The 26,148-nt window shown below is 38.1% G+C and overlaps 1 protein-coding gene and 1 pseudogene across 10 annotated transcripts in view; one reads left to right on the forward strand and one right to left on the reverse strand.

Moving 5' to 3' along the window:
• The window catches only part of DZIP1 (DAZ interacting zinc finger protein 1), a 51,207-nt gene that overhangs the window by 3,125 nt on the left and 21,934 nt on the right, over window positions 1–26,148 (reverse strand). For 2 of the 10 annotated variants that reach the window (XM_039837788.1, XM_039837796.1), the window contains exons 11-21: window positions 21,829–21,969; window positions 21,353–21,401; window positions 19,804–19,860; window positions 18,250–18,306; window positions 13,298–13,357; window positions 8,761–8,903; window positions 5,273–5,435; window positions 4,859–4,988; window positions 4,218–4,271; window positions 2,580–2,770; window positions 1,216–1,346 (exon numbers count right to left, since the gene is read on the reverse strand). In XM_039837788.1, coding sequence (XP_039693722.1) covers window positions 1,216–1,346; window positions 2,580–2,770; window positions 4,218–4,271; window positions 4,859–4,988; window positions 5,273–5,435; window positions 8,761–8,903; window positions 13,298–13,357; window positions 18,250–18,306; window positions 19,804–19,860; window positions 21,353–21,401; window positions 21,829–21,969 — 1,176 coding nt within the window. The remainder of the gene's footprint in view (window positions 1–1,215; window positions 1,347–2,579; window positions 2,771–4,217; window positions 4,272–4,858; window positions 4,989–5,272; window positions 5,436–8,760; window positions 8,904–13,297; window positions 13,358–18,249; window positions 18,307–19,803; window positions 19,861–21,352; window positions 21,402–21,828; window positions 21,970–26,148) is intronic. The other 8 variants (XM_039837805.1, XR_005647550.1, XM_039837823.1 and 5 more) reach the window with 8 other exon arrangements.
• LOC120582860 (uncharacterized) lies at window positions 7,032–7,150 on the forward strand (annotated as a pseudogene).

The raw sequence follows: 26,148 nt of genomic DNA on the forward strand, positions 1-26,148 counted from the left end.
AAAAAAAAATACATGGAGAATAATTAATGTTTCTTAAAAGAAATGGTGCATGTTAGAGCCCCTCAATCATTTTGTTGGCCTGATGGAGCCAATGACACTAATGATAATTTTTTTGAAAAAAAACTTGAGAACCTTAGAAGATCCCCCAACTGATCATTTCTAGAGGGAAATGAAATGGATTTGTAAATCCATGTTTTGAAAGTGGAGGGAAAAACTTCTTTTGTTTTTTGCCTTGGAAGTGTGTTTCCTACTCTACCAATCGTGAATTTAGAAAATTCCAGAAACACTACACTTTAGAAGTAAAGTCAAGGTGCTCCCCACGTAAGAGATAGACTGGCTCCGGAGTTCTTTCCTTTGTGATCGTATGACATTTAATAGTAGGAGACATCACACGAGGGCCCTGCAGAAACAGCCCCTTAGAGAAAGGAACACGGCACATTGACCACTCCCTTTCTAAGGAAGACATGCAGCTCTCTTGAGTGACACAATACTGTCTTATTTGGCTTGTGTAACACAAATAAAAGTAGCTGGACAAAATGCTCTGAAGTCCATAGATGAACAGGAGAAGAATTTAAGTGAAAAATTTAAAAAAGGACGACTACTACTGGAAGATCCCGTCAACACAGATGAGCTGTACCCAGAAACACGATGGGTGATCTCCCCCCACAGAAACCCTTCCATGTGCTGGGTGCTGCTCAGAATGTGTTAGGGCCTCTCCTCTATTCAGGCAGAAGCGCTCAGGCTCTGCCCTTGACTTGGTGCACTCATCCTCCTGAAGCATTTCTCCACCGACGACAGCTCCCAAGTTGGCCTAAATAAACCCTGAAAAGTCTCTATTTTACTTCCACGTCATACCATGGTAGTGGAAAAGTCCCTTGACTCAAATCTGGAGGCTTCAGATTCTAGCCAGTCACCAGTTTCTGTGTACAAACCACCTAATATCTGTGAACATCAAATAATACACATGACAGGATTTTGAAAACCTGTAAAGTTTGATAAGCATATGATGTATTATTACCAGTTATCATTCCAATATCCCTGATCACCTATGGAATGGGAAAAAAAGGCAATACTGAAAACAAGAAAAGGCAAAAATATCTACTGTCCTAAGTGATTATATTTGTTTTATATCTCACTATGAAAAATAAAATTAGGACGTATTCATTAAAAGATGATATTTTTGTATGTATGTTTAACAAGTAAAAATGATTTCACCTTTAGTTCTTCTTTTAATTCTCTTCTAGTGAATGCCTCAGCAACATTAATCCCACCAACTGGCTTATTCACATTTCTGTGATTTGAAACCGTCTTTTCAACTTTTTCAGTTAACGTTTTAATGGAGGTTCCTAAACAACCAATAGAAAATAGGAAAAGGTTTTACAAAATGGTATCTATCTTCAGTTCTAAAATAACCTTATGAGCAACTCTGGAAGTGTCTATGTTTTGCTTTTAGTTGATTATTATTAAAATAAACTCAACTAATGTATTTTGGGGGTTAAAAAGTTACATTAAATACTTATAATTCCTTAAAAAATTAATGATCTCTAGACTAGAAGCAACAAAATTTTCATTTTAAATCAAAGAAGGATGGTCTCATTCAAGTACTAATCAGAAACTTTAATTTCAGTGAGGTAACCTGCATGAATGGAATATTCACATGGGTGTTTTCAAAAACAATATTAATTATTTTTAAATGGATTAGTTATATTTTGTATAATTATATAAATATATGGTACATGTATAATATATACAACAAATTACATGTGATACAGTTAAAATATATATTTTTAAACATATTAAACAGAATTTCTTTTTAAAAAAAAAAATGAACCTCAGTGCCACTTCTCTTCAGCAAATTACCAGCCGTCACAGACTTGGATCTTATGTTCCTTTAGAATTGCCCCATCTCTAAAAGGCAGTAGAATGTACTAGAACAGCCAACCATTCTCCCAGTTACCCAGTGTTATGGGTTAAATTGTGTCTCTCCAAATTCACACGTTGAAGTCTCAAACCCAGTACCAAAGAATGTGACCTTATTTAGAGATAGGGCCTTTAGAGTGGTAGTCAAGTTAAAATGAAGTCATTAGGGTGGGCTCTAATCCAGTATGACTGGTGTCCTTACAAAAACGGGAAATTTGGACACAGATGCACTCACTGAGGGAAGCTGATGTGATGCGACATAGGAAGACGGCCATCTACACGCCAAGAACAGAGACACAGAACAGATCCTTCCCTGTGGCCCCCAGAAAGAACGAACTCTGCCTTGATTTTAGCTTTCCAGCCTCTGGTACTGAGAGACAATAAATTTCTTTTATTTAAGCCACCCAGTGTGTGGGACTTGGTTATAGCAGCCCTAGGAAACAAATACACCTTAGCAGCACTGACTCCTTCCTCTCCTTCTACTCGAATGTCAGTTCATTGCTAAGCCCTGTCCATTTTCCTTAGGCAGGCTTTTGGATTCGCACCATTCTTTTTTGAGCACTTTTCCAGCTCAGACTGCCAGCGCTTGGCGCCCCTGATTGAGAACCACTGTCCTAAACAAAATTTCCAAAAGGATCTTCAATGTTAAAAGCTCTCACCTGTGGGCTTGGGAGAAATATCGGAGTCTTCAATTTCACTTCCCTCGGTCCAGTCAGTGTCACTTTTGACGTTGTTCTTTCCAAAGCTACTCTTGCTTTTAGATGACTGCGCAGGAGGTAAGTCTGGGGACGTGTATGCCTGGATGAGGTCGTCACCATCCAACTCTTCCTCTGAACTAAAGGGAGAAGTCCTAAACAATAAAAACCCAAACAGGGAGTGCTGTTTTTATAAGTTCCAGGACTTACAATGATATGCCTCTTAAAGTGGTGAGGACTTTCTCAGGTAATTCCCAGGGAGCATAACAAACAAATGCCTATATGGCCACAGAACAAGATGGTGGCAAGGTCCAGGACACATGCAAAAGGCTAAGGAGGCATTTCAGATCCAGACCTGCCAACCATGCAGCAAAGTTAACAAAATGGACTGAAGTTATGACAGTTCTCTAAATCCAAACTTGGATGTTCTTAACATTCTTGGTTTTTACACACGTAAGGAAAATATTCCTCAGTGGGGAAAAAATATTTTCTGCATTATAACTACTCCATCTTTTGAAATAGTGTCACTACTTATAACATTTATACTGCATCTTACAAAGTGCTTTTACATATACAATCTCATTTGTATTATCATATGAATTATCACCCCATTTTAAAGTGAAATGAAAACTCAGAGCAATGTTCATCCATTCAAAAAAATATTCATTGAGCACTTAAATTCCAAACAATGTTCAATTATACTACAACCCATGAAATAAGGCTCTTCCTATGATATTATGAAAAATGCTTTTGAAGGGTAAGCCATTATTTATATTATCTCTATTACATTTATACTGTCTGTGCTATATATATATAGATAGATAGATAGATAGATAGATAGATAGATAGATATAGATATAGATATATACACACATACATACACACCCAAACATACACACAATGCCTCAGTGAAGAGACTTTTAGTATCGATTATCTCTAGAATAAGTCGATAATGAAATTCAATTATAAAGTTAGTTTTACTCATAATTAATAACAACCCTATACCTGCAATTTATTGAATACCCACAAGTGCCAAGCACTGAGGCCAAGCCCTTTTCATATATTCTCATTAAATTTGTAGAATTATCCTGTGGAAAAGGCAGCATCACCCCATATTACAAATAAGAACACTAAGACTTAAAACTGGTAAGCAATTGAACCGGTGGCACACAGTTAATCAATGACTGAGCTAGGAGTCTTAGTATCCTAAGAGAGCCTAAGAGAGTAAGGTCGAGGGCCATAATCAACTTCCACAAGGAGCCAGAACATTAGTATATCATCTGACCACACTATCATGCATCCAGTCTTATTAAAAGACAACATCATTAATTTATCAAGCTTATTGAAAATTACTAGACACTGAGGGGGATAATGGAAATGACTCAGGGTGGTCTCACTTTTTAATGGAGGCCACAACATGATAAGTGCTATTAACTTGTGTAATAACTGATACAGAAACAAAGACATGACAAGAGAATTACATTAATTATAACATTTAATAATTAGGGCTTCAGTTAACCACAGTGAGCATACTAATTTACAAAAAAAAGAGTGTTGGGCGAGAAGAATTTTTTAAATGACCTCCTCCACCAAAGTACTCACATAATAGTCGAAGACTTTCTTGGAAAATTATCTTCTATGATATTTTTCTTAATTCTAAAAAACAACGGAAAACTATTTCTAAACAGCATGAGTGAATAATGAAATTTAACAAAAATTTCTAAAGAATTGGTGATTTTTGCTTTTAATATATATTAGACATGGTGAGCAACAAGAGTCTCCCAGTATCGATGAGAGATGGGTAGGAATTGCAAGTGTGATTCTCTGTTGAGTTAAACATTGGTATGGACTGAATGTTTATGTCCCCCTAAAATTCACATGTCAAAGCCTCTAATCCCCAATGTGATGGTATCTGGAAATGGGGCCTTTTGGGAAGCAATTAGGTTTATTTGAGGTCATGACGGTGGGGCCCCCATGAGGAGTTTAGTGTCCTTATAAGAAGAGGAAGAGAGACCAGAGCTCCCTCTCCCTGCCATGTGAGGACACAGAAGACAGCTGTCTGCAAGCCCAGGAGGAGAAGCCTCACCAGAATCTGACTTGGCCAGCACCCTGATCTTAGACGTCCAGCCACCAGAAGTGTGGGGAAATAAATCTCTGTTTAAGCCACCTAGTCTATGGCATTTTGTTGTGGCAGCCCGAACTAAGATAAACATTAATACGTTTTAGGGTTGGAAAATACTCACTTTGGAACAGATGTCCTATCAGTAAAAACAGGTCTTTGTCTAATCAATTGTCTGCTTTTGGGAGGAAGTTGTATTGCCTTGGGTATTTCTCCAGTTGAGAGGGTATCCATTTGAGCAGCACTGTACTTATCTGGAATAGTAGTGTCATTCATGAGTCTCCATTGCATGAAAAGCAGAAGAAAAGACTGTAATACTGCCTATACTGGCACTGAAATAAGCAAGCCCGTCTAAAGCCCACACTACAGGGATTTCTTAAATGTAAAAACAAAATCCAAGATCTAACATTTAATGGTTTAAATAGTAATAAAGTTGCAAATTAAGTGCCAAAATTTGTGAACCATTTAAAATTATGAAAAGGTTGTCAAATTTCACTTCCACCTGCAGAAATGAAATGGCAGTCAGTAACAGGCTTACCTGAAGACAGCAATGTTCTCTCCTCAATTTTACAGCTGACCTCATGTTCGAGGTATTCTCGAATTTGCTGAATGTTAGGTATTTGTCTTTCTCGATCATGTCTTGCTGATTCCACGGTTTTTAGCACTCTATTCAAATGATCACTTGGAATACCGCGTATATCCTGAAGGAATAAAATGTTAAGTTAATCAATTTATCCTGGGATGTTTTTCATTTCATGGATATTTGTCAGCATTAATTGTGTCAACCCTTCATCCTTACTGCAGCATATAAGGTAGAGGGCAACCCGATATATACTACTCTGTGGGTCCCAAAAGTGCAGTGTGACGCATTAAGGCATGTGATGGTTATATGTGACTAGTTAGCAGTGTGTGTGTGATTATATATGACTGATTAACCAACAGTGCAATGTATGTGATAAGGACCAAATGAATCTACAAGGACTGGAGGAGTTCCACCGAGAGAGGCTGTTGAAGGCCCCAGTGGGCAGAGAAGGCTTAGTGGGGAGACTGAGCTGTGCCCTGAAGGATGGGTGGAGTTACACAAGTAGAAACACAGGAGTGTTCCAGATGGATAGAGATTAGGGTAGAGGCACCTTGCAGGAAAGGCAGGTGTTGGAGTAGAATTAGTCAAGGCACATCCAGTGGCTAATGCTACAAAACGGGTGAGGAGATCAGAAAAGGAGATTGAATGTTGGAATGAAAAGCTTAAAGGTTTATTCCACAGGTAAAAGTCATCAGGAGTTTTCAATTATGAAAACAGGATAATTAAAGAGGTAATTTGAGAAAATTCATCTGGATTTGATTGATGGCTATCTAGACAGAAAAAAACTAGTTAAAGGGCTGCTTATTCAATAACTCCCACACAGACTCCCTCCTATATCCCATCTCCTCCCACTCTTCCTCCTTCCCTCAGTCTTTTCTGTCTCAGGAAGTAGCCCCAGCATCTACTCAGTTGCCCAGGATTGAATCTCCATCATCAGATCAAGTACCACCTCCAAGAAGTTTTCTCTGACCTGTTTTTCAATCCCATCTACTTTTCTTTCATTTCACATCCTACAGTTGATTTGCTATCTGCTTGTGTTAGCGGCTGTTCATTGCCTGCCTTCCTAGACCCTGTAGCTGAATGGAAATACCCAATACTGTACTAATGTCAGTCCTTCCTAATTAATTATACAAAATTTAAGGCAATTCCAATCAAAATCCTAATAGGAGTTATTCTGGAACTGCAGAAGCTGTTTCTAAAATTCACAAGAAAACAGAATATGGAAGAACTACCAAGAAATTTTTTAACTAAGACTAATGAAGAAGGCATGGCCTACAGCAGATATTAAAATACAGAACAAAGCTACTGCAATTAAATCAGTATGATATTGGCAAAGGAATACAAAAAAGCAGGGTAAAACAGTTGAAAGTTAGAAAAAATCCAAATATAATAGGAATTTCCTATGTGATAGAAGTGGCATTTCAAATAAGTGGGAGAAGAATGGATTATTCAACAAATGATTTTGGGACAACTGATCCAACTGGAAATAAGATTAACTCTCCAACTCGCTGCTTCCAAACTTAATTGTTAAAGAAGAAGAAGCTCAGATAGCCCAAAAAAAACAAAAACACAGAAAACTATTCAATTGAAAAAAAAAAAACATAGACTGTTTTTATAATCTTGGATAAAAGGAAATGTCCCAAATAAAACACAAAACCCCAAAACTATATGCAGACAACCAACACGAAAACTACAGTTTCAAGAAACAATTCGTGTCTATGGCCATGCCACCCTGAACGTGCTCGATCTCATCTGATCTCATAAGCTAAGCAGGGTCGGGCCTGGTTAGGACTTGGATGGGAGGCCACCTAGGAAGACCAGGTGCTGTACGTGTTTGAAAAAAAAAAGAAAAGAAACAATTTGCATAGGATCTACCAACATTCATGAATGTGTTTGATTTCCAGTGCCCTCAGGGTGGTCAAGACCCACCCGAAAAGAGTCTACATGGAAATCTGAAAGACTGACAACACTAAGACTGACAACTCTAAGAGCTGGCAAAAGATGTGAAGCAACTGAAACTGACACACAGATAGGGATAGTGTAAATTGGTACAAACACTTAAAAACTATTTGGCTAACATATCTATAAAAACTAAACATAAACATCTATATGCTTAGATTCAGCAATTTCATTCACAGATATATATCCAAGAGAAAGGAAGACCTATGTTCACCAGAAGACATATACAGAATGTAATGGTCAAAAAGAGCCCCAAATTGGAAATCTGAAAGTTTATCAACAGGAAAAGAGATAAAATGTAGCACATGTAGCACATTTAGGTAATAGAATACTACACCACAAAGCATTGGGAAATGAAACAATAGGTATGAATCTTAACAGACAAAATCATAAGCAAAAGAAGTTATATACAAAATACTACATGATGTATGATTTCATTCATATGCGGTTCAAAAACAAGCAAAACTAAGTCAGAATAGCCATTACTTCTTGCTAAGGAGTGGGGTTGTGGGGGTGATATTTACTAAGAAAAGGCAAAAGGGTGCGTTCTAGGATATGGGAAATGATCAATTTCTTGATCTGGGTGGTAGTTACAGATCATACACACACACACAAACACAGAGATATGGATATACAAATCCTTATATATACATAGGTATACAGACAGGGATACATACTTGTATGCACACATACACATACCTATATACACGTAAATCCTCATGCACACGTATACATACAGGGGTACATATGTGTATAGATAGACATACACACACCATACACATCTATACACATAAAAATACATGCATATACATGCATACCGTGCACATATATACATGTGCATGCACCTGTGGCATGCACACATGTGTATGCACATACTTTTGCAAACATACATATATGCACACATGCATATGCAAACAAATGCATACATATAGGTATATAACTTCAAGTTCACTTAAGATTTTTGTATTTTATGTATGTCTGTCAATAAAAATGTAAAAAGCAGAGTATATATAACATATACCAGAATTCAGTCTGGCAACAACATGAAATACAACTCATTCATCCATTTATTTAACAAGTATTGTTTAAGTGCTATTTTGTAATAAGCAACAATTCGAACAATTTGGAGTTAATAGCAGAATGTAAGCAGCTCTTCAACTGCCGAGATACAAACCCCGGCTCCTTCATTACTAGCCCTGTGACTGGAAGCAAGTTATTTAACCCTCCTGTAAAATGGAGATAATATTGTCACTTACCTCAGACACTTGTTTCTATGTTTAAATGAGTTAATATTTCTAAAGATCTTAGAAAAGTGCCAGACACACAGTGAATGCCTTCTAAATGCTTGATAAGTCATATTGCATTAACCTCCCGTCTCCAAAAGTGGACAGAACTGACGTGCTTTCTTCTCTTCTCTGATCCTTTCTTATTTAGAAAACATAACAAAACAAACCGGCAAATATTCCAAAAATGAATGTACTTACTGCATTAATCCCCAAAGTTTCCAGTTTCTCCACCAAACTCTGCTCCAGGACGGTTCTTATTTCCTTAGTGAGAGAGGGGTTATTCTTCAAAGCTTTCCTTAAATGGTTCTTGTTGTTATTTAATTTCTGCTCATTTTCCCTTCCTGAAATAAGGTTTTAAAAAATGTGGTAAAAAAATTAAATATACATTAAATCTCTAAGCAGAAAATGATAAAACACAATATTTAAACAAGTAAGCATTAGTAATGTTTTTAAGTTTTTGTATGTTTTAGTCATTCAGCACAATATATAATGATTTAAGTATTGTAGCTTTTAAAACTTTCTTAAGTCTGCTTCAAAATTTCAAGTGTTTAAAGGCTCTTTCATGAATTATAGCTGAATAAATAATGCAAGAAGTATATCTCTAAAGAAACGCCACGGAAAAACTTAAACTTATTTAGAAGATTAATGTTTCATTCTAAAATTATTTTACTACTACTTGAATAATTCCTCGCTCCTAAACTTAGTTAGAATGTATGTATCATTTCATTTTTTAAAAAGCTCACTTTATTTTAAATAATTAAGTTCTTATATAATAAATTTAGCAAAAGTTAAGTTCAAAATTTCAAAATTTGAAATTATCCTTCTTAAAATACGGAAAAGAGGATAACAGAAATCTTAGGAAAATTTATTTTGTCTAAAACAACCCATAATTAAAAACAAACGAAAATAGCAGGCCGGATTCTCCTAACATTTCCTTCCTTATTCCTCTTTTGTTCCCCCACTAAAAATATGTCTAGCTTAAGAAACTTCAGAGAAGGGCGTAATCACATGACCCCGAAGAACTGAGTCCTTATGTCAAAAAAAAACAGAACACTTGATGAAAGAGACCCAGTGCTGGGCAGTTCAGGCCCTTAGTGAATGTCCAAAGGCAGATCTGGGAGACTGCAACAATGGTACTATCATTTTGGAGTCTGATCTTCTAATCCCCAAACGGAGTAGCACCAAATGCCATTGCCTTTGTCTGGAGCTGCAGGCAGGTCCCCACAGACACTCCATTCTTCCCCCGCCTCAACCTCTTGTGTAGATGGGCCTTTTAGGTACCCACGACACTTGGATTTGTAGATCTTAAATAAAATGCCTTTATTTAAGATGTTTTCTAAGACTAGTTCAATTCCAGTGGTAAAGAATATTTCTGTTCATTCATAAATGGTTTCGCTGACAGCAAAATTAGTATTTGTACATTAAACAGGAGGGAAAATCCTGCATGATGATATTTTCTGTACTTTGCTACTTCAGCTTGCTAAATCAAAATAATGAAATTTTCTATGATTACATATGATTAAAAGTCAGAAGTAATCTTAAATTTTATATTCTCAGCACTTATGCTGCTGTTTTCCAACCAATGTTTTCCAGTATTCTCAAACCACCTAAAAAAAACACCTCTGTCCTAGGAACTGACAATCCATCAAAATCTAGAGGGCTTAGCTATAGCCATGGCTGTGTCGCTGACTTTGGCTGCTAGTTGGCCACCGAATCTACAGCTATCTAGGGCTAAAAATAAAATGTGGTGCCAAGAGACAGCCTGTCATGGTGCTACCATTGATGCTACCAATGGTGCTACCAATAGACACACCTCCTGCCCCCGTTACACAGAGATAAGTTTTGGCCAGTATCTTGGATGTCAAAGAAATTGCACGGAAGCCTGAAGAAAAGCTCTGGGCCCTATCTGCTCTGGGACATTGGGGGCTCATGCAAGGGTCAAGCTATGCCAACAATGGCAGAATGGCTTGGCTGCAGTTTAGAAGAGTCGTCAGGCCTTTGACAGCAGTTGTTGAATTCATGTGCTGAGTGGCGTGAGTTTACCCTCAACCCTGATGACGAGTACATTTTGGTGACTGAGTTTCCCCAAGGACCACAGATAAAACATTTCCCTCTGTCCTCAAATTCACTTTACATGTTGGAGCTTGTTTTGTAAAGCTATTTATGAATAATTAGAAAACTTGTGGTAAGAAAGATGCTTATATGGCTGGGGCTGGCCGACGGAAGCAAGAGAAAGAATGTGTAATGGACAGGAAAAATAACAATAATAAAGTTTTTAAGTAAAAGTGGAATTAACCACTTGAAAGCTAACAACAGCTAAAAGTTTTAATTGAAGCACGTATTGGTCACCAAGATAGACAAAACGAAACTTTCTAGAGATCAGCATTTCCTTTAAATAAAAATGTTATAGCACACGCAAGCAGATGGCCAATGCACAACAGCCTACATGTGTGATCCGTTCTCTCTGACATATAATATACCATTTATGGTAACCAAATATTTGTAGCACAAAGCAAACAGTAAAAAACGAAAACAAAAGCAGATTTCTGGAGTTGGAAAGGATGTTATAATCTAGTAATGGATCTCCTCATTTTACATGAGGACACCGGAACCAGAGAGAGGTAGAGACTTCCCCTGAGACTACCCAGACAGTCCTCTGGAACCTGGACCATTTTTCCTCTCTCCATTACTTTGTTCTTTGCATTAAACTATGGAAAGCAGAAAACTTGGAGTTAACTCCAGCCCTGTCACTAATTAAACTCAATGACTTGGATAGAGCAAGCTCCTAATCCCCATTTCAAGTTTTTGAATAATAAAATGGCCTCTGAGATCCCTCCTGGGCCTCACATTCTAACACATCCTATAAAAAGCAAGATCAGGTATGCCTCTACACAAATGTCAAAAAGTAAGAATACAGAAATAGTCTCATGTGAGTTATTTCTTGGTAACAGTGTTTTGCAAACCAATGCTCAAGGCATTAGCTGCACAGGCATTATCTGCAAAATGTTAGCACAGGCTGAGGAATTTACTGGTGGCAATTAATCTGTTGCCAGCATGCTGGCTCCTCGGAGACACTAGAAGGATGCGGTCACTGTGTCTGTAATGGTGCACTTGGACTATGGGTTGTTTTTGGTGGTCCTCAGCACTCTCCTATCTCCCACTAGAGCTGTTTGACCCAAGGAGGGTAGCAAAGATTATTTTCTTTCCCACTATGGTTCCCCAAATGTGGCAACAACCAATGATGGTGTTTGCTGACAATGATCCCAAACTCATGCATCACATTTTCCGGGTAGAAGAACTCTTAAAAACACAAGGGGTGAAGGGTTAAAGAAGTACACATTAGTAGTTGATAGATGGTCATGGGGATGGGGAGCACGGCATAGGGAATGCAGTCGCAGTAATGTAATGGCTAGGTGCAGAGCCAGAGGGAAGACAAAGTAATCAGGAGGATCCTTTCACAAACTATATAAATGTCTAACCAATGTACTGTATACTTGAAACTAATAGTAAAATTAAAAAACAAAACAAAACATGGGTAGAATGATGCAATGGGTGGAACCTGGAACCAAAGTGGTGATGATAGACAAATCAGAATTCCTCTTGGAACGTAGCTGACTCATGAGTGTGAACTGAATGACTTGAGGCTCTGGTTTCAAAATTTTGGACCTTTCGTATGGACTTCCTGGCACATTTTGTAGCTTATTCAGACAATAAGATATTTTGTGTTCTAGACATCAATAAATGATATGTAAGAAAGAGAAACCATGTTACTTAAAAGTAAAATGGAAATACAAATCATGTAGATATTATGGATATGCCTGATTTAGTCACTTCTCAATGTGTAGCCTTGTTTAAAAAATTTTAGAACAAGTCTAGAGAACACTGAGAAAGTTATAAGAAATATTAAGACTTTACATATAGAATATTTCACTTTACTTCTCAGCCTAACAAAAATGACAAAACCAGAGCCCATATAAATATTTATTTACTTTCTCCTAAAGAAGCGATATATGGTAAAGCATTATTACTAAGGAGAAAATTATGATAAACTGATTCAAATATATTTGTTTTAGAAACCACAAGTCTAACATTAGGAAATACTCTTAATAATGTAAAAAATTTTTCATAAGCTTTAAAAATTAATAGAAAATAATTTTTAGAACTGCCATATAAAATAAATAAGCAGCAGTAATTTTAATTATCTCCCCAAACCAGTAACAGCTCCAAAATTCCACCAAAAACCTATTACTCTACATATAAATATTCCACATTCATAGCTTAAATATTATGCTTTCCTTTCTATTAAAGATAATTTTTGAAATGGGCACTTCATCCATTCATTTCACAGATTCGGGGTCAGAGAAATACTGTGATACAAGTATTTTTGTATCATCTATCACAAGACATGTGTGTCAACATGTCATCTGATAAGAATATACCCGTGTTGACATAAAGGCTTAAATTTTTTTTCAAGTTCCCTGACACAGGAAATTTCTTATTAGTTTGCTAAGAACACAGTAAAGCAAGGGGAAAATATAACAGCACATTATAGGAATAAGATGACAATATACTATATATATATATATATATATATAGGTTGAAAATATAATCCAAACTTAAACACCTTCCCTAATTTTGTTATAGTGTGATAAAACCACTGGATAGTATTTTCAAGGATTGGGTTTTATCTAAATATAATCTCTGCAGGTATAACCCTGATCGAGCCCTTTGTTACCTTTTTCTTCCTCTGAAAGTTCTTCTATTGGTTCCAGTATGTGCGATGAGAATGCCTGTTCTATTAATGAGGAAAAATAAGAACAGTACAAATAGGACAACAGGAAAGTAAAATTAGTTTACTTTCAAACAGACTTGAAAGATATAGTTCCACAGTATTTTAATCATGTCTAAAATAGCAAGACTTTACTGGGAAAAAAATATTGAGACAGTTGGTTAAAGCTGCTCACTTTTTCATAGTATCTTCTCTATGCATTTTCCACTAACTCCACTCTCAGGGAATTATATTTTTTAATAATTAAGTTAAAGTTTCTCACTCATCAACCTCGTGCCCGATATGATTCTTTTAATGCACAAGGACACAACTGCAAAAAATCTTCTTCACTTATCCCTATAAATATTTCCCTTATAAAATATTTTGATCAAGTGGCTAAATAGAAAATTATTGAAAATATTTTAATTCCTAAAGATAAACACAAAAAATCTCTGGGTCCCTGGGAATCCCACTTCTCAATAGCCCCACGGTCTTCAAGTGGTAATACAGGATGTAAAGGGCAAGGACAGGTGGGTGGCTCTAGGGTCAGCAGCAGGACTAATACCCATTCTTTAACACCTCCATGTCTCTAAGCCACGTTTCGAGAGTTAATTACTTTTTTTTTTTTTAGGTGATACCTTACATGACCTCACAGTTTGCAAGGACCACGTCATTGACAATCCCTTTATTTTTATGTTTCACAGCACCTGGAGTCTTCAGTGTCTCATCCGGTGAGAGCTTAACCAGGCCCGACCCTGCTTAGCTTCCGAGATCAGACAGGATCGGGCTTGTTCAGGGTAGCATGGCCATAGACCGAGGACCGAGTTCTGTTTCCAGAGTCACCAGGGCAAGGCTGAAGACAGATGAAGATGAGCTTTTCCTAGTCCTACACCAGGACAAGTGGCAGGGAAGATGAGGCCTTTGGGTGACTTCCTAGGGAAAGGTGACTGTGCAGACACAAGGAAACGCGAGGGCAGCGTGGAAAAAGGCAGACCCTGATCCTATCAACCAAAGGAAAGTTCCTTCACGGAGGTCAGATTAGGGCTAAAGGTCCAACCATGGCAGTCGGGCATTAGACAGGGAATGAAATGCAACCAGGAAGTCTGGCTTAGGAGGTGCACTCATCTTCAGCTTGGAGACTGTCACAGGGCACCTCCCCAGAGGGCTCTCTGCACCCACAGAGCAGAGGTCATTCGATTCTACCACCAGACCCCAGAGTAGGTCACAGGTAATAATGGCCAACAATTACTGAGTGCTCACCAAGTTGCCAGGCACAGATCTGTTTTGAAAGTATTAGCTCGAGTATAATACCTCTCTTATAGCTTGGCCAGCTACCTTATTCAACCCATCTAACATTGGCTGTATGGGAGAAATGCATTTTAAACTACTTTCAAATTAACTTTTGGAACACGGTCTATTAGTAAGTAGGAGTGGACTTTAATTTTAAACAGGAACACGACCCCGCTAAGCATCTCAGACCGTCCACATACTGCAACTGCTGCAAACCAAACGTGCTTTCAAATTTGTTTTTCAGCATCAAGATTTAAAGTGCACAAATAGACTATTTCAGTTTAAACTGCTGAAAATAGAAATTTTAGGAGGATAATTAATTTCATGGTTTTTAAGTCACATGGTTTATATTTGATTGTACTTCATGCAAAAGACAAAAATAAAGTTATGTGGGAAGTTCTATAAAATCTCGAAAAAATCATCATATTGCAAATTTATTATCATTCTATTATAAAGATAATCTGTGACTTATTTCTATTGAGTCAGGATAAATTTTCAAAGTTCTGATTTTTCCTGCTGTGTTGTGTAAGACAGGGTCCTGGGGGAGGGGCAGAGACCTGAACCCAGGCTCCTACGATAGAGGCTGAGGAAGTGATGTTAATCAGACCCCAGCTTCCAAAAAAAGCAGACTGATGTCCTAGGAGGGGAAGGAAGGGCCTGTCATTCTTATGCTTTATAAGTCACAGGCCCAGATTCTGAAAGTCCCAGTTTCTGTCCTGAGCTGAGATCTCCAGGGTGAGAGCTGAAACACTCAGAGGCTTGAGTCTTCACCTCAACTTGCTGGAAAAATCCTTCTGTCAGTCTTCTACCATTACCTCCAGAAGAAAAATACTCAGATCTCTACTCAACCCTTTCTCTCACTGCCTGACTTTGTTGGACTTCATCGTTCCTACCCTTGAAGCTAACATTTAGCCAGTGCCTGCTCTGCGGCTCCTGCTCCAAAGACCCTGACTCATTCGACCCTTATGACAGCTCACTGAAGTAGCCATTGCTATTCTCCCCATGTAGAAGATGAGGAAACCTAAGCTTATGGTTTCATGAGTCCACTGTGAATCCAGCTGTTGGCCACAAAGCCAGGATGCCTCCCTACTGACACTTGCTGGGTTTGTCTTCTGGATCTTCTAAACAGCACTGCCATCCGCCCGCAGCATCTGAGTTCATCACGTTCTGCCCCTTTCCTCATCCTTGTCCCCCAACACTTGCTTAGCCTTTCCTCCAATGCCGCTTAACAGCTGTTATGTCCACTCCCTCCAGTTTCATCGCCACACCTGATCCCTAGGTGAGGAATCTCACACAGACTATTACTAACATCCCAACTGGTCTCCCCAGCTCTGATTTTTTTTAACACACTCTGGTCAGGCTAAGCTTCCAAAGCCCAGCTCTCCAATCCAGCCTCACCCAGCCTCAGGACGTTCAGCAGCTACACACTGACACAGGAACAGCCCTGAACAGATATAGTCAACTCAATGGTTGCCATGAATAGTCTCAACCAAACTTATTTCCTTCAAATCTCTTCTGGATACTCTATGCTCAAACAAATAATTCATCCGCTCCATTAGTTCACATTTAGTGCTTTCCTCTTACCTTTTGCTTCTACTCTTTGCTTTGTCTTAGCTGAAGGGAGCAGCCCCATCCCCCTTTCCTGGGACATCAGCTAATTGGTCACCTCAATCTAAGAATATTCTAAAGTGCCATCCCATCTCTAAAGCTCTTGGTAAGATCAGCTGAGGGCTCCACTGCAGCTTCCTCTGGGTTTAACATACCCTTCCCCTTCCACGCAGTCCTGCTTCCGTCGCAGGGCACTGCCCAATAAACCTCCCACTTGCAAATCTCCACCTGAGTTTGTCTTGCCGAGGGAACCCAACCTAAGATGATAAGTAATCACATTTTTTATGGTAAAGAAACTCATCAGTCTTTGAGATGGAACAAAAGGAAAGACAGAAAGGTAATCAGACTAATTAATGTTACGCAATACATGACTAACACTCCTTGCACCCCTTCGGCTGGAGACGTGGCTGTGGCTGTGGCTGTGGGTGGAGGAAGGTCAGTGAGCCCCAGCCAAGCCTCCTTCTTGCTCCCGTCTACTGAGATGCTCATAAATTAGTTTTGATCCCAATCCAAGGGCTGAAGGCCCTGTGCCAAGTCTGGCTGGCATTTAAAATGAGTATTTCAATTCCAGAAGATGCTAGCAGGAGGGCACTGCTGACTCATGGGGCCCTGGCCCAATCAGGGCAGGGCCACATGGAACACATTGCTTCAGAACCAACAGATTTGTCAGGACCCTTGAATTAACCTCAGAAAGGTTAACATATGTATTGTCTGTGTTCTTTATCAGGCACCAAAAATATAAAACAAAGAAAATGTGGTCCTTGTATAATGTCATACAGAAAGCTAACCATAACAAAGTAGAAAAAAAATAAAAAGAAGCCAAAACACACTGTCGACGTGCTAAAGAGAAGTGGCTAGCATTGCTTTATAAAAATCAACCCTAAAATAGGAGGCAAAAGAGAAATTTTAGACCTGACATAAAATAGTATAAGTAGGGAATAATGCCAGAGAAAATTGTCTTGTATATTCAATATTAAAGTAAATTTATACAAGTCCTACATTGTATCTCCGTTACTGGTTCAAAGGAAAAAAAAAAACACTGCATGTTCTAAACACTTATAGATAATAACAACCAATCCAATATGTGGAGAATTTATGCCTTACGTATTGTGAACATATGCTCAAGGGAACTGATCCACTTGAAATGATCTTAGAAAAAAAGTAAGGATACTTCATGAGTCATTCAGTAAGTAAAAAAAAAAATTAATTATAAAGGCTATCATATACGGACCACACTATTTATGAAGACAAAAAGTCTGATTCAACTGATCATGGATTAAAGTCTACTTGAACACCTGAAAACAAATGTGCAATGAAGTAATCATTAGGTAAAACAGGAAAAAGATGATGCCCCTCTCATCTTAATTCATTTGTAACCTATAGCAGACCATAGAAAGAGAAAGTATTTAAAAACATACTACAAAAACTGTAAGCACCTTAGTTGTATAAAAGTAAACTAAGGCTACAAATATTTGCCCTGTCCACTGGAGGAGGTTAATAACAATCAGCCCAGTGGCCTGGTCCAGTGACTGAGTCCTGGTAGTGATTTCCTCTAGTGGTTCCTGCTTTTTTCCTTTGGTTTCTGTCACGTCTTTTCTAGATTTTCCCAACCAATCGCTGAAACTGTTTGCTTTTAAAAGGTGACTTGCTGCCACATTGAAAGTTATAAAAACAATCACATATGCCCTGCGGCATGTGCTGGTCGGCTGGCCTAGTAGAAAGTCACTCTCTTACCCAATACCTACTATACCTTCCACTGAAAATCATAAATAATCAAAGTACTACTCAAAGTTAAAAATCTCTACTTGTGAGTCCAGCAACACATACATTTTATACTTTATGACCTTGGTGGGTATATCCAGTTTACATAGGAAGACTAAAGTTTAATTAACTGTTTTGTATTCACTAAAATGTTTTGTGTTTTGAATAATTACCCCCACAGAAGAGCACTTTCAGTTAATAAGTTATTTAACTCAGGGTGGAAACTGCACATAAAACGCTGCGATTTTGCTGAAACTTACCATGTGCCACTGTTAGACTTGACTTAGCATCCAAAGTCTGTGGGGCTGGAACATTCACTGAAACAGCATTAAAAAAAAAAAAATCTCACAGAGTTCCATAATTAAAGCATAAATATCTGAACATGATGATAGCTAAATACTTCTTAAGTTAGTCAAGATATATTTAGACCATAAGTGACAAAAGTTTCAAACGACAAAGATAATATCAATTAATCTAAAACAACATTTTAATAATAGCTTTATTAAAATAGAATTTTTAAAATTTTTAAAATTTTAAAAATTCTATTTTAAAACATACGATTTTATGGGTTTTAGTATATTCACAGAATTGTATGAAGGGGAGAAGAGTTTGCCATCCCAAAATATGCCTTTTTGGGATACTGATTATTTTATGCTGGTTAAGTCTAAGAAACAGAAAACCAGAAAGAAGCTCTGAAAACCCCAGTTGAAGTTACTGGGTTTAGAAAACTATAGCCCATGGGCTATACCAGCCCACTACCCGTTTTTATAAATAAAGTTTTATTGGAACACAATATAATTCCAATATTGTGCCACGTATAAAGTATAAGCAATGATAATTAAGTGCCTTTTAACTTTTCCACCCTTCTCTGAAATATATTTTTTTATTTTATTTCATAAGATATAAGTCCTGCTTCTACTCTCTCCTCAGCCCTACTCCTGGCACTTAAACTATCCTCTCCTCTTTAGAACCCCTAACCCTCTTCAGCTTCCAAAAGCAACATCAAGAGTCCTGAAGAAACATTTGAGAAGACTGAGTGGTTAAAACCATTAGCATTTTCCAGACAATTGTGCCAGATTCCCCAACATGCTCATCAATGTTCTTTCATCATTACACAGTCTTGGGACTATCTGAGGTGTCACTTGGTGCCCAGCCTTAGTCCAGGCCTTTTCCCCCACCCCCAAGTATTCAGATCCCTGTTCACACGCACTTCCTGTCTCGTCCAGGATCACTTGCTCCCTTACTTCCTCCACCCTTACACTTTCTTGAATGGAAACAAAAATATCTCAACTATTTAACTATAATTAAGAAAACAATCTGTCTATTTCTAAATTGTACAGACTATGTCTGTTTGGAATATAGCCAAATCCTAACAGCTCTGGGAGACAGCTGTGTTGAGCTGAACTCAAGTGAGTGACAGAGAGAACATTAGTTCAAAGCCTGTGGCACTGAGAGTCTCAGTGATACCAAAATGTGGTAGCCACCACACAGTCACATCTTCACACAGTATATTACCTTGGGAAACCCAAAAGTACAAACTGGAGCAATGCCAAAGAATTCTTAGTCGTCCCTTTATTAGGTGAACTGCAAAGTAACAGGTATGGCTAACTAAAAATCACCACAAAGTCACATGGCTATTTACAATCTTAGGTTTTAGAACTAGGTCAAAGCTAGGAATCAAAATAGTTCATCATGTAATCTCTAAACACATTGATTTTCAAAGAAACGTCTCTAAAAATAATACGTAGAAGTTATGTATTGGTTTAGCACTTTACAAATATCTTTAGAATCCTGAGCTTATTATAGAAACTTACTAGGTATAGCTGGGGCAGTTGGCTTAGATTCAAAAGTTTGCCAGGTTAAAGAATTCCCTGAAATAACAAAAAATATATATATATATTAATAACAAAAATCACAAGCTATGGGTTATCTTTTGCCAGCACTTATCCTAATCTTTTTTTCCCAGAAAACAGTAAACAAAATTTACCAACATACAGCAACTCATCCAATAAAGATGTTTAACAGAAATCCATAAGCAGCTAACTTTTCTTAAAATTACTTTTCAGTCAAATATTAATGCCATCGACGTAAATATACAGGTATTCCTCACTATCCGATCTCTCACTATTCTAAGAGAAGTTATAGGGAACCACAGCCCTTCCCAAACCTTTTTCTCAAAATAAGAGAGAAACACGTGAGTAGGTTAATGTATCTCCCATGGCTCCTGAAACAGAGAGGAAACCCAGCTCATACCACCGTTGCCAGTCCCCAGTTAGTGTCTCTCAAATAGACAAAGATGCCTTAACAATCTGAGACATGCAGGGACTGAGACTGGGATCACTTATAAGGAGACCAGACAGAATGCAAGTTGAATGCTTTATTGTGAGACCCTGTACTTCAGGATGCCAGTCTCCCTTCTAGACTAGCTCTTGAATGACATAGGGAGATGGGTGGCTCTCACTGCCACAGTACGCTGGTTGTATATGCCCTCACTATGCTTAGAACAAACCTTTAACTCCAACCAACCGCAACTAAGAATAATACAGCAAGCCTCTATAGTATTTTATTTTCTCTTTTTTTTTTCCTTCTTTAATTCCTCCCCCTCCCCCACACTTCCACCCCTGCCCTATGGATGTGCCATGTTTCCCTCTCTGAACTTGATCTCTGAAGGCGGGCGTCTCCTCCCACGTGCTCATGGAGTGCACCCGGGGCCTGGCACCCCCAGAGCTTGGTGCCCCCCAGCACACTCAGGGGGCCTGGCGCACCCGGGATATGGTCCGTGGCTCTACCTGGAGTGCGAACCCAGGACCTTCTGCGTGTAAAGCAGACGTGCTAACCACTACACTATGAAGCCACCCCGCCTCTATAGTATTTTAGAACTGAGTTTAATAACAGTAACAATAACTAATATTAATGAATGTTTAATAGGTGTACTTTCACAAGTTCTCTCATGAAACCCTGTAACAAGCCTATGATGTAGTTGCTATTAATATTCCAACTTTAGAGCTGAGGAAACTGAGGCAGAGATTCACAAAGCTACAAAGTGCCAGAGATGGGAGTTGAGCTCAGTCTGTCTCTAGACTCTGTGCTTTTAATCATAACTTCACCTGCTGCACATGAGTCCAACGGTAAACGGGTACTAAGCATGTGTTATGTGCATAACAATATTCTGATAAAAAATATAGAGGACCACTCGATAATAGTTTAGGTATTTAAATTTCTTCAACTTTCACAGATCTCCCAAATTAAAATAACCAGAGGAATGCCATCTTAGCAACCACTGGGGCCCCACAATCATCTGACACCCAGCAATGGTTAGAGAGGCCCACCTTGCCTCCAGCACTGAGATCCTGGCCCACTTACCTTTGGGTTCAATGACACTGTTAAATGGTTTACTGGTAAACTCTTTAATCTGCAAAGAAAAACAGTCTTCTAGAGATACATGCTTGAAATTAGATAGAGACATACTAGATAATGGACAGATACTGGACCGAGGAAATCAACCTTTTTACTAAGTTCTCCAAAGACACAGGAAGACACATGGACTTACAGGACTTTAAGTAGCGTTTGGATTCAGCTGCTTCTCAAAGTTATTACCATCTTTTCTACCTTCAAATTTATTCTGAATTCTAATTGAATAAATCTGCTCTACAGTATTTTTAAATACCTTTTTTAAAAATGTATTTGATTGGATTTACTTCTACAGACAACCACAAGGAAAAAAAATATTCCATCTTCTTTATCTCATCCAACTTACAAATGTTCTAAAATAAAACATATGTTCTTAGATAAACTGCACCACTTAAAGAAAAACAGTGCCAATGTGTACTCAAAAATACCTGTTGTCTTTGAGTGATAATCAGTTCATTCTGTTCCTGGAGCCTCTGCCCAAGCTCTTCTATCCTTTTCTTGTAGAAAACATTACTTGCATTTAGATCATCTATCATTGAGGTTCGAAGTTTCTCTATATGTGACAAGAGCTGGAAAAAAAAATTAAGAAAGGTATCAGTCTACAAAGTGCATGTAAAATGTCTCCCGCAGTACATGCCCCGCTTTCTTTACTGGTCTTGTGTTATCTGTGCACTCCCTGGGCCAGAGGGCCCATCTGAATTATTTTTATATGTCCAGCAACTAGCACAATCTCTGGCCCTTAGCAGGTTCTCAATAAATATTTACTGAAAAAAGAAAGGTGGAGGGGGAGGGTAGAGAAAAAAAGAGAGGGAAGAGGAGAAGGAAGGAAGGAATGGCTAAAGGAAGGGAAAGAAAGGGGAGAGATGCAGAGGACAGAGAGATCCAAAGATTCATAGATAGATTCATCTTTAGAGACTTAATGTCAGGGAGGATCATATATTAGATGAAAAGAATTCAACAAGAATTGGTTTTCAATAATTTAGGGAACGATTCTTAAAGCGATTTAAGTAGTTGCTTAAAGGAGGCAGAGAGGGAGACTTGGTAATTGGAGCTAAGGACATTCCAAACCGATGGCTTGCAGATGGAGACAGGAACGTGCAGATGAAATAAGGGGCAAGGAGTAACTGCGCCTGTGAGGAGTACAAAGGGCGTTTACAGCAACATTTCCTAACTTGCTTGATTTTTTTAAAAAACAAATACTCACTATGTGCTAGAGGCCATGTTAAGCACTCCTTATTGAATCCACGCCAGAACAGTTGAGATACATGTTTCGACCTCATTGTACAGATAGGGAAGCTCAACTCTAGAGAGGTAAAGTAGCTGGCCCAAACTCAGAGAGCAGGAGGGGGAAGAGCCCAGACCTGAACTTTCATGTCTGGCTTCAAAGTCAATGCTCCCATATGCAGTCAAAGATATTAATAAATAATAATTACTTGCACACAATCGAGTAGCCCCCAGGACTTTAAGAAATAAATCATCAAATCAAAAAAGTAGCAGCAGTGTACCTATCATAATGGCCAGAATCCAAACAACTGACCACACCAAATATTGGTGAGGATGTGGAGCAGCTGGAACTCTCATACGGTACTGGTGGGAGTGCAAAATGGTACAGTCACTTTGGAAGACGGTTGGGCAGTTTCTTACAATACTAAATATGCTCTTACCATATGATCCAGCAATAGAGTTCCTTGGTATTACCCAAAGGAGTTGAAAACTTATGTTCACACAAAATAGCGGCTTTCTTCATAATTGCCAAAATTCGGAAGTAACCTAATGTCCTTCAGTAGATGAACAGATAAATAAACTGTGGTCCATCTGGACAATAGAATATTAGCACTAAAAAGAAATGAGCTATCAAGCCATGAAAAGACTTGGAGGAACCTTAAATGCACATTACTAGGTGGAATAAGCCAATCTGAAAAAGGCTACATCTCATAGAGCCCAACTATATGACATTTTGGAAAAGGAGAAAATATAGAAACATTAGAAAAATCAGGGGTTGGGGGAAGGGAGGGATGAATAAGCAGAACATTGAGGATTTTTAGGGCAGTAAAACTATTCTGTATGTTACTGTAATGGTGGATATTTGTCATTATACATTTGTCTAAATTTACAGAATGTACAGCACCCAAGAGTGAATGCTAAAGCAAACTTTGTGCTTTGGATGATAATGATATGTCAATGTAAGTTCACCGATTTTAACAAATGTACCTTTCTGTTATGGGATGTTGACAGTGGGGGAGGCTGTGCTTATAGAGCATGGGGGCAGTGAGTATTTGAGAACTCCCTGTACTTTCTGCTCAGTTTTGCTGTGAACCTAAAGCCGCACTAAAAAATAGTCCAATTACTTTAAAAAAAAATAGTGACAAAAAAGTTGACGCTCTCCATCAATACACTGCAGTTCCCCCCTCTGAAGTTCTCTGTGCTTATATAGGTTAGACAATCACTGGGTTGAACGACGTTAAAAAGGTTTCTTGAGTGAGGACTGAAAAGAACCTTTCATGTCCTAGTGGATGCTAAGACTCGCCCCCGGACAAGGAAGACATTGTTAAGAACCTTCCCTGTATTTTTACAGACCACTGGCAGAGTGCCCCCAACAGCAGTTTGGGAAACACTGAGCTGGAAAACAGAAGGAAAAGTCAGTAAAGATGTCCAAGGTTCCAGGTGGAAGTTTAAGATCAACAATATGTGGAGGCATTCTAGGCCCCAAGAAGAAAGAGGACATAGGAAAACTGAAGGATGGTATCATTGTAATATTGGAATTGAGAATTGATCAGAAAGTATAGAAAAGAGTTTATATAAGAAGAATGTGATCGTCTAAGCAAGGGATAGCCAGAAATTATTTCAAAAGTTTGTAGCTCATGAGCCCATCTGTCATACATTCTACCATTTCAAATTCTAGGCTTTTTCTTTCTATCAGTCCACATCACCCATCCTCCTTTCCTTTTATTACATGACCATTCTACAACCTCCCAAGCTCTAAAGAATCTTACGTTGGGTCAAAAGTTATGCCATCGTTTATCTGTGACTCCCTTTAAACTCCTACCAGTGTTATTTAAAAAAAAAAAAAAAAAGGACTGCCAAGAATCTAGGTAAAGCAATAAAAAGTTGGCAAACATAACTTCCCTTAAACAGAGAAATACAATATACGCATTGTAGGAGCAGTAGGCACCAATCATGTGGAATAATTAATAGTTAGGTCTCAGGCAGAGATTACTAAACCTGATTGAATTCACCTCTCTGTTAAGGTTTAAGAGAAATGAAGGAAGAAGAAGCTTCTTAACAAACAAAACCAACAGACAAGGGAGCAGCGTAGCCTAGCGGCTTCACAAAAACACCACGCTTTCACAATTCATGGGGTGAGGCGCCTCACTCAGAACCAGGAAGGCCTCTCCTTCCTCCTACACACACACAGTGGTCTTTCTCTCTATCAGACGTGAATTTCAGGGCCAAGCATGAAACTCTGCAACTTGCATTCTATTCCAGCCAGAAGGCCACTGAAATTCCCACAACTGCCTAGAACACAAGGAGCTTTAAAAGAGCGAGGATTAAAAATCAGCCCCAATTAATAAGGAAGCCTGAATTCTGTCCCTAAATACCAATGCTATAAGATGCCTTGAAAAATAAGAGAAAATATTATCCAAGAGCAGTGGTTCAAACCATGGATCCAAAACAGAATTATCTAGGTTTTTTTCTTCCCCAAAATAAGATGTCCCAGACTTACCTACTGAATGAGAATCTCAGATTGTAGAGTTGCACATGTGTATTTCAGAAGAGGCTCAGGTTGTTCTGAAGTATAACGCTGATTAGGAACGATTACCTGAGAGCATCTCAAAGGAAGGCTAGAATGTTCTTACAGAAAAGCAACCATTCTCTGAGTTGTCCCTGCCTATTCTCCCCAGCTGGCTAAGTGCCTAATGCCTGACAGGTAAGCAAGGCAGTGAGGCAGACAAGCAGGGCCCTAAGGTTGAGGGCCTGGGTTCGAATACCATGCTCATACGAACAGACAGCTCTTTCAACTCTGCTCTTCTGAACCCTACAATCAGCATTTTTTCATCCACAAAAACATGATTGAATGATTCCCTTGTTGGACATCTAGCAACCTTCCACATTAAATCAGTAAATAACAAATGAGCGTCAACCACATTTTACGCTCTTTAAAAAAACAATGTCAAATAACTCTAGATGTTTTGCACTAGTGTAAAATCACTTTAACACTTAAATTTCTGATATATTCAACTGAAAGGGAATCGGTTTTATAATTATATTTGTTTTCATTAAAAAGATTTTAATGTGAACAATCCTGGTCTTTATTTAAGAATTATTTTAATAGATTGTTGCTCTGTGCAAAAAAAATTATAAATGAGTATTCGACAATGAAAAAATTATTACTAACTTATGAAACAGCTGGAAGATCATCATGTAGCCATTAGAAATCATGATTTTGAAGAATATTTTAAAACATAGGAAAATGTGATATATTAAGTGAAAAGTGTATAAAATTATAGATAGAAAGCATAATTCAAAATTTATAAGAATATATGTATGTATTTCTATACTTATAGAAATATAACAATTACAGCATAGAAGAAAAACTGAAAGAAATTATAGTAACAGTGATTATCTTTGGTATTGAAATTATAATTTTAATTTTTGTTACACATTTCTCCACAAATTTTATTAAGTGAACAAATACTACCTTGATTAGAAAAAAAAGCAAATATTCTTTGCAAAAGTGACCCACTTAT

This window comes from Pteropus medius, unplaced genomic scaffold (assembly GCF_902729225.1).
Source record: "Pteropus medius unplaced genomic scaffold, Ma_sr-lr_union100, whole genome shotgun sequence".
Classification (NCBI taxonomy): Eukaryota; Metazoa; Chordata; class Mammalia; order Chiroptera; family Pteropodidae; genus Pteropus; species Pteropus medius.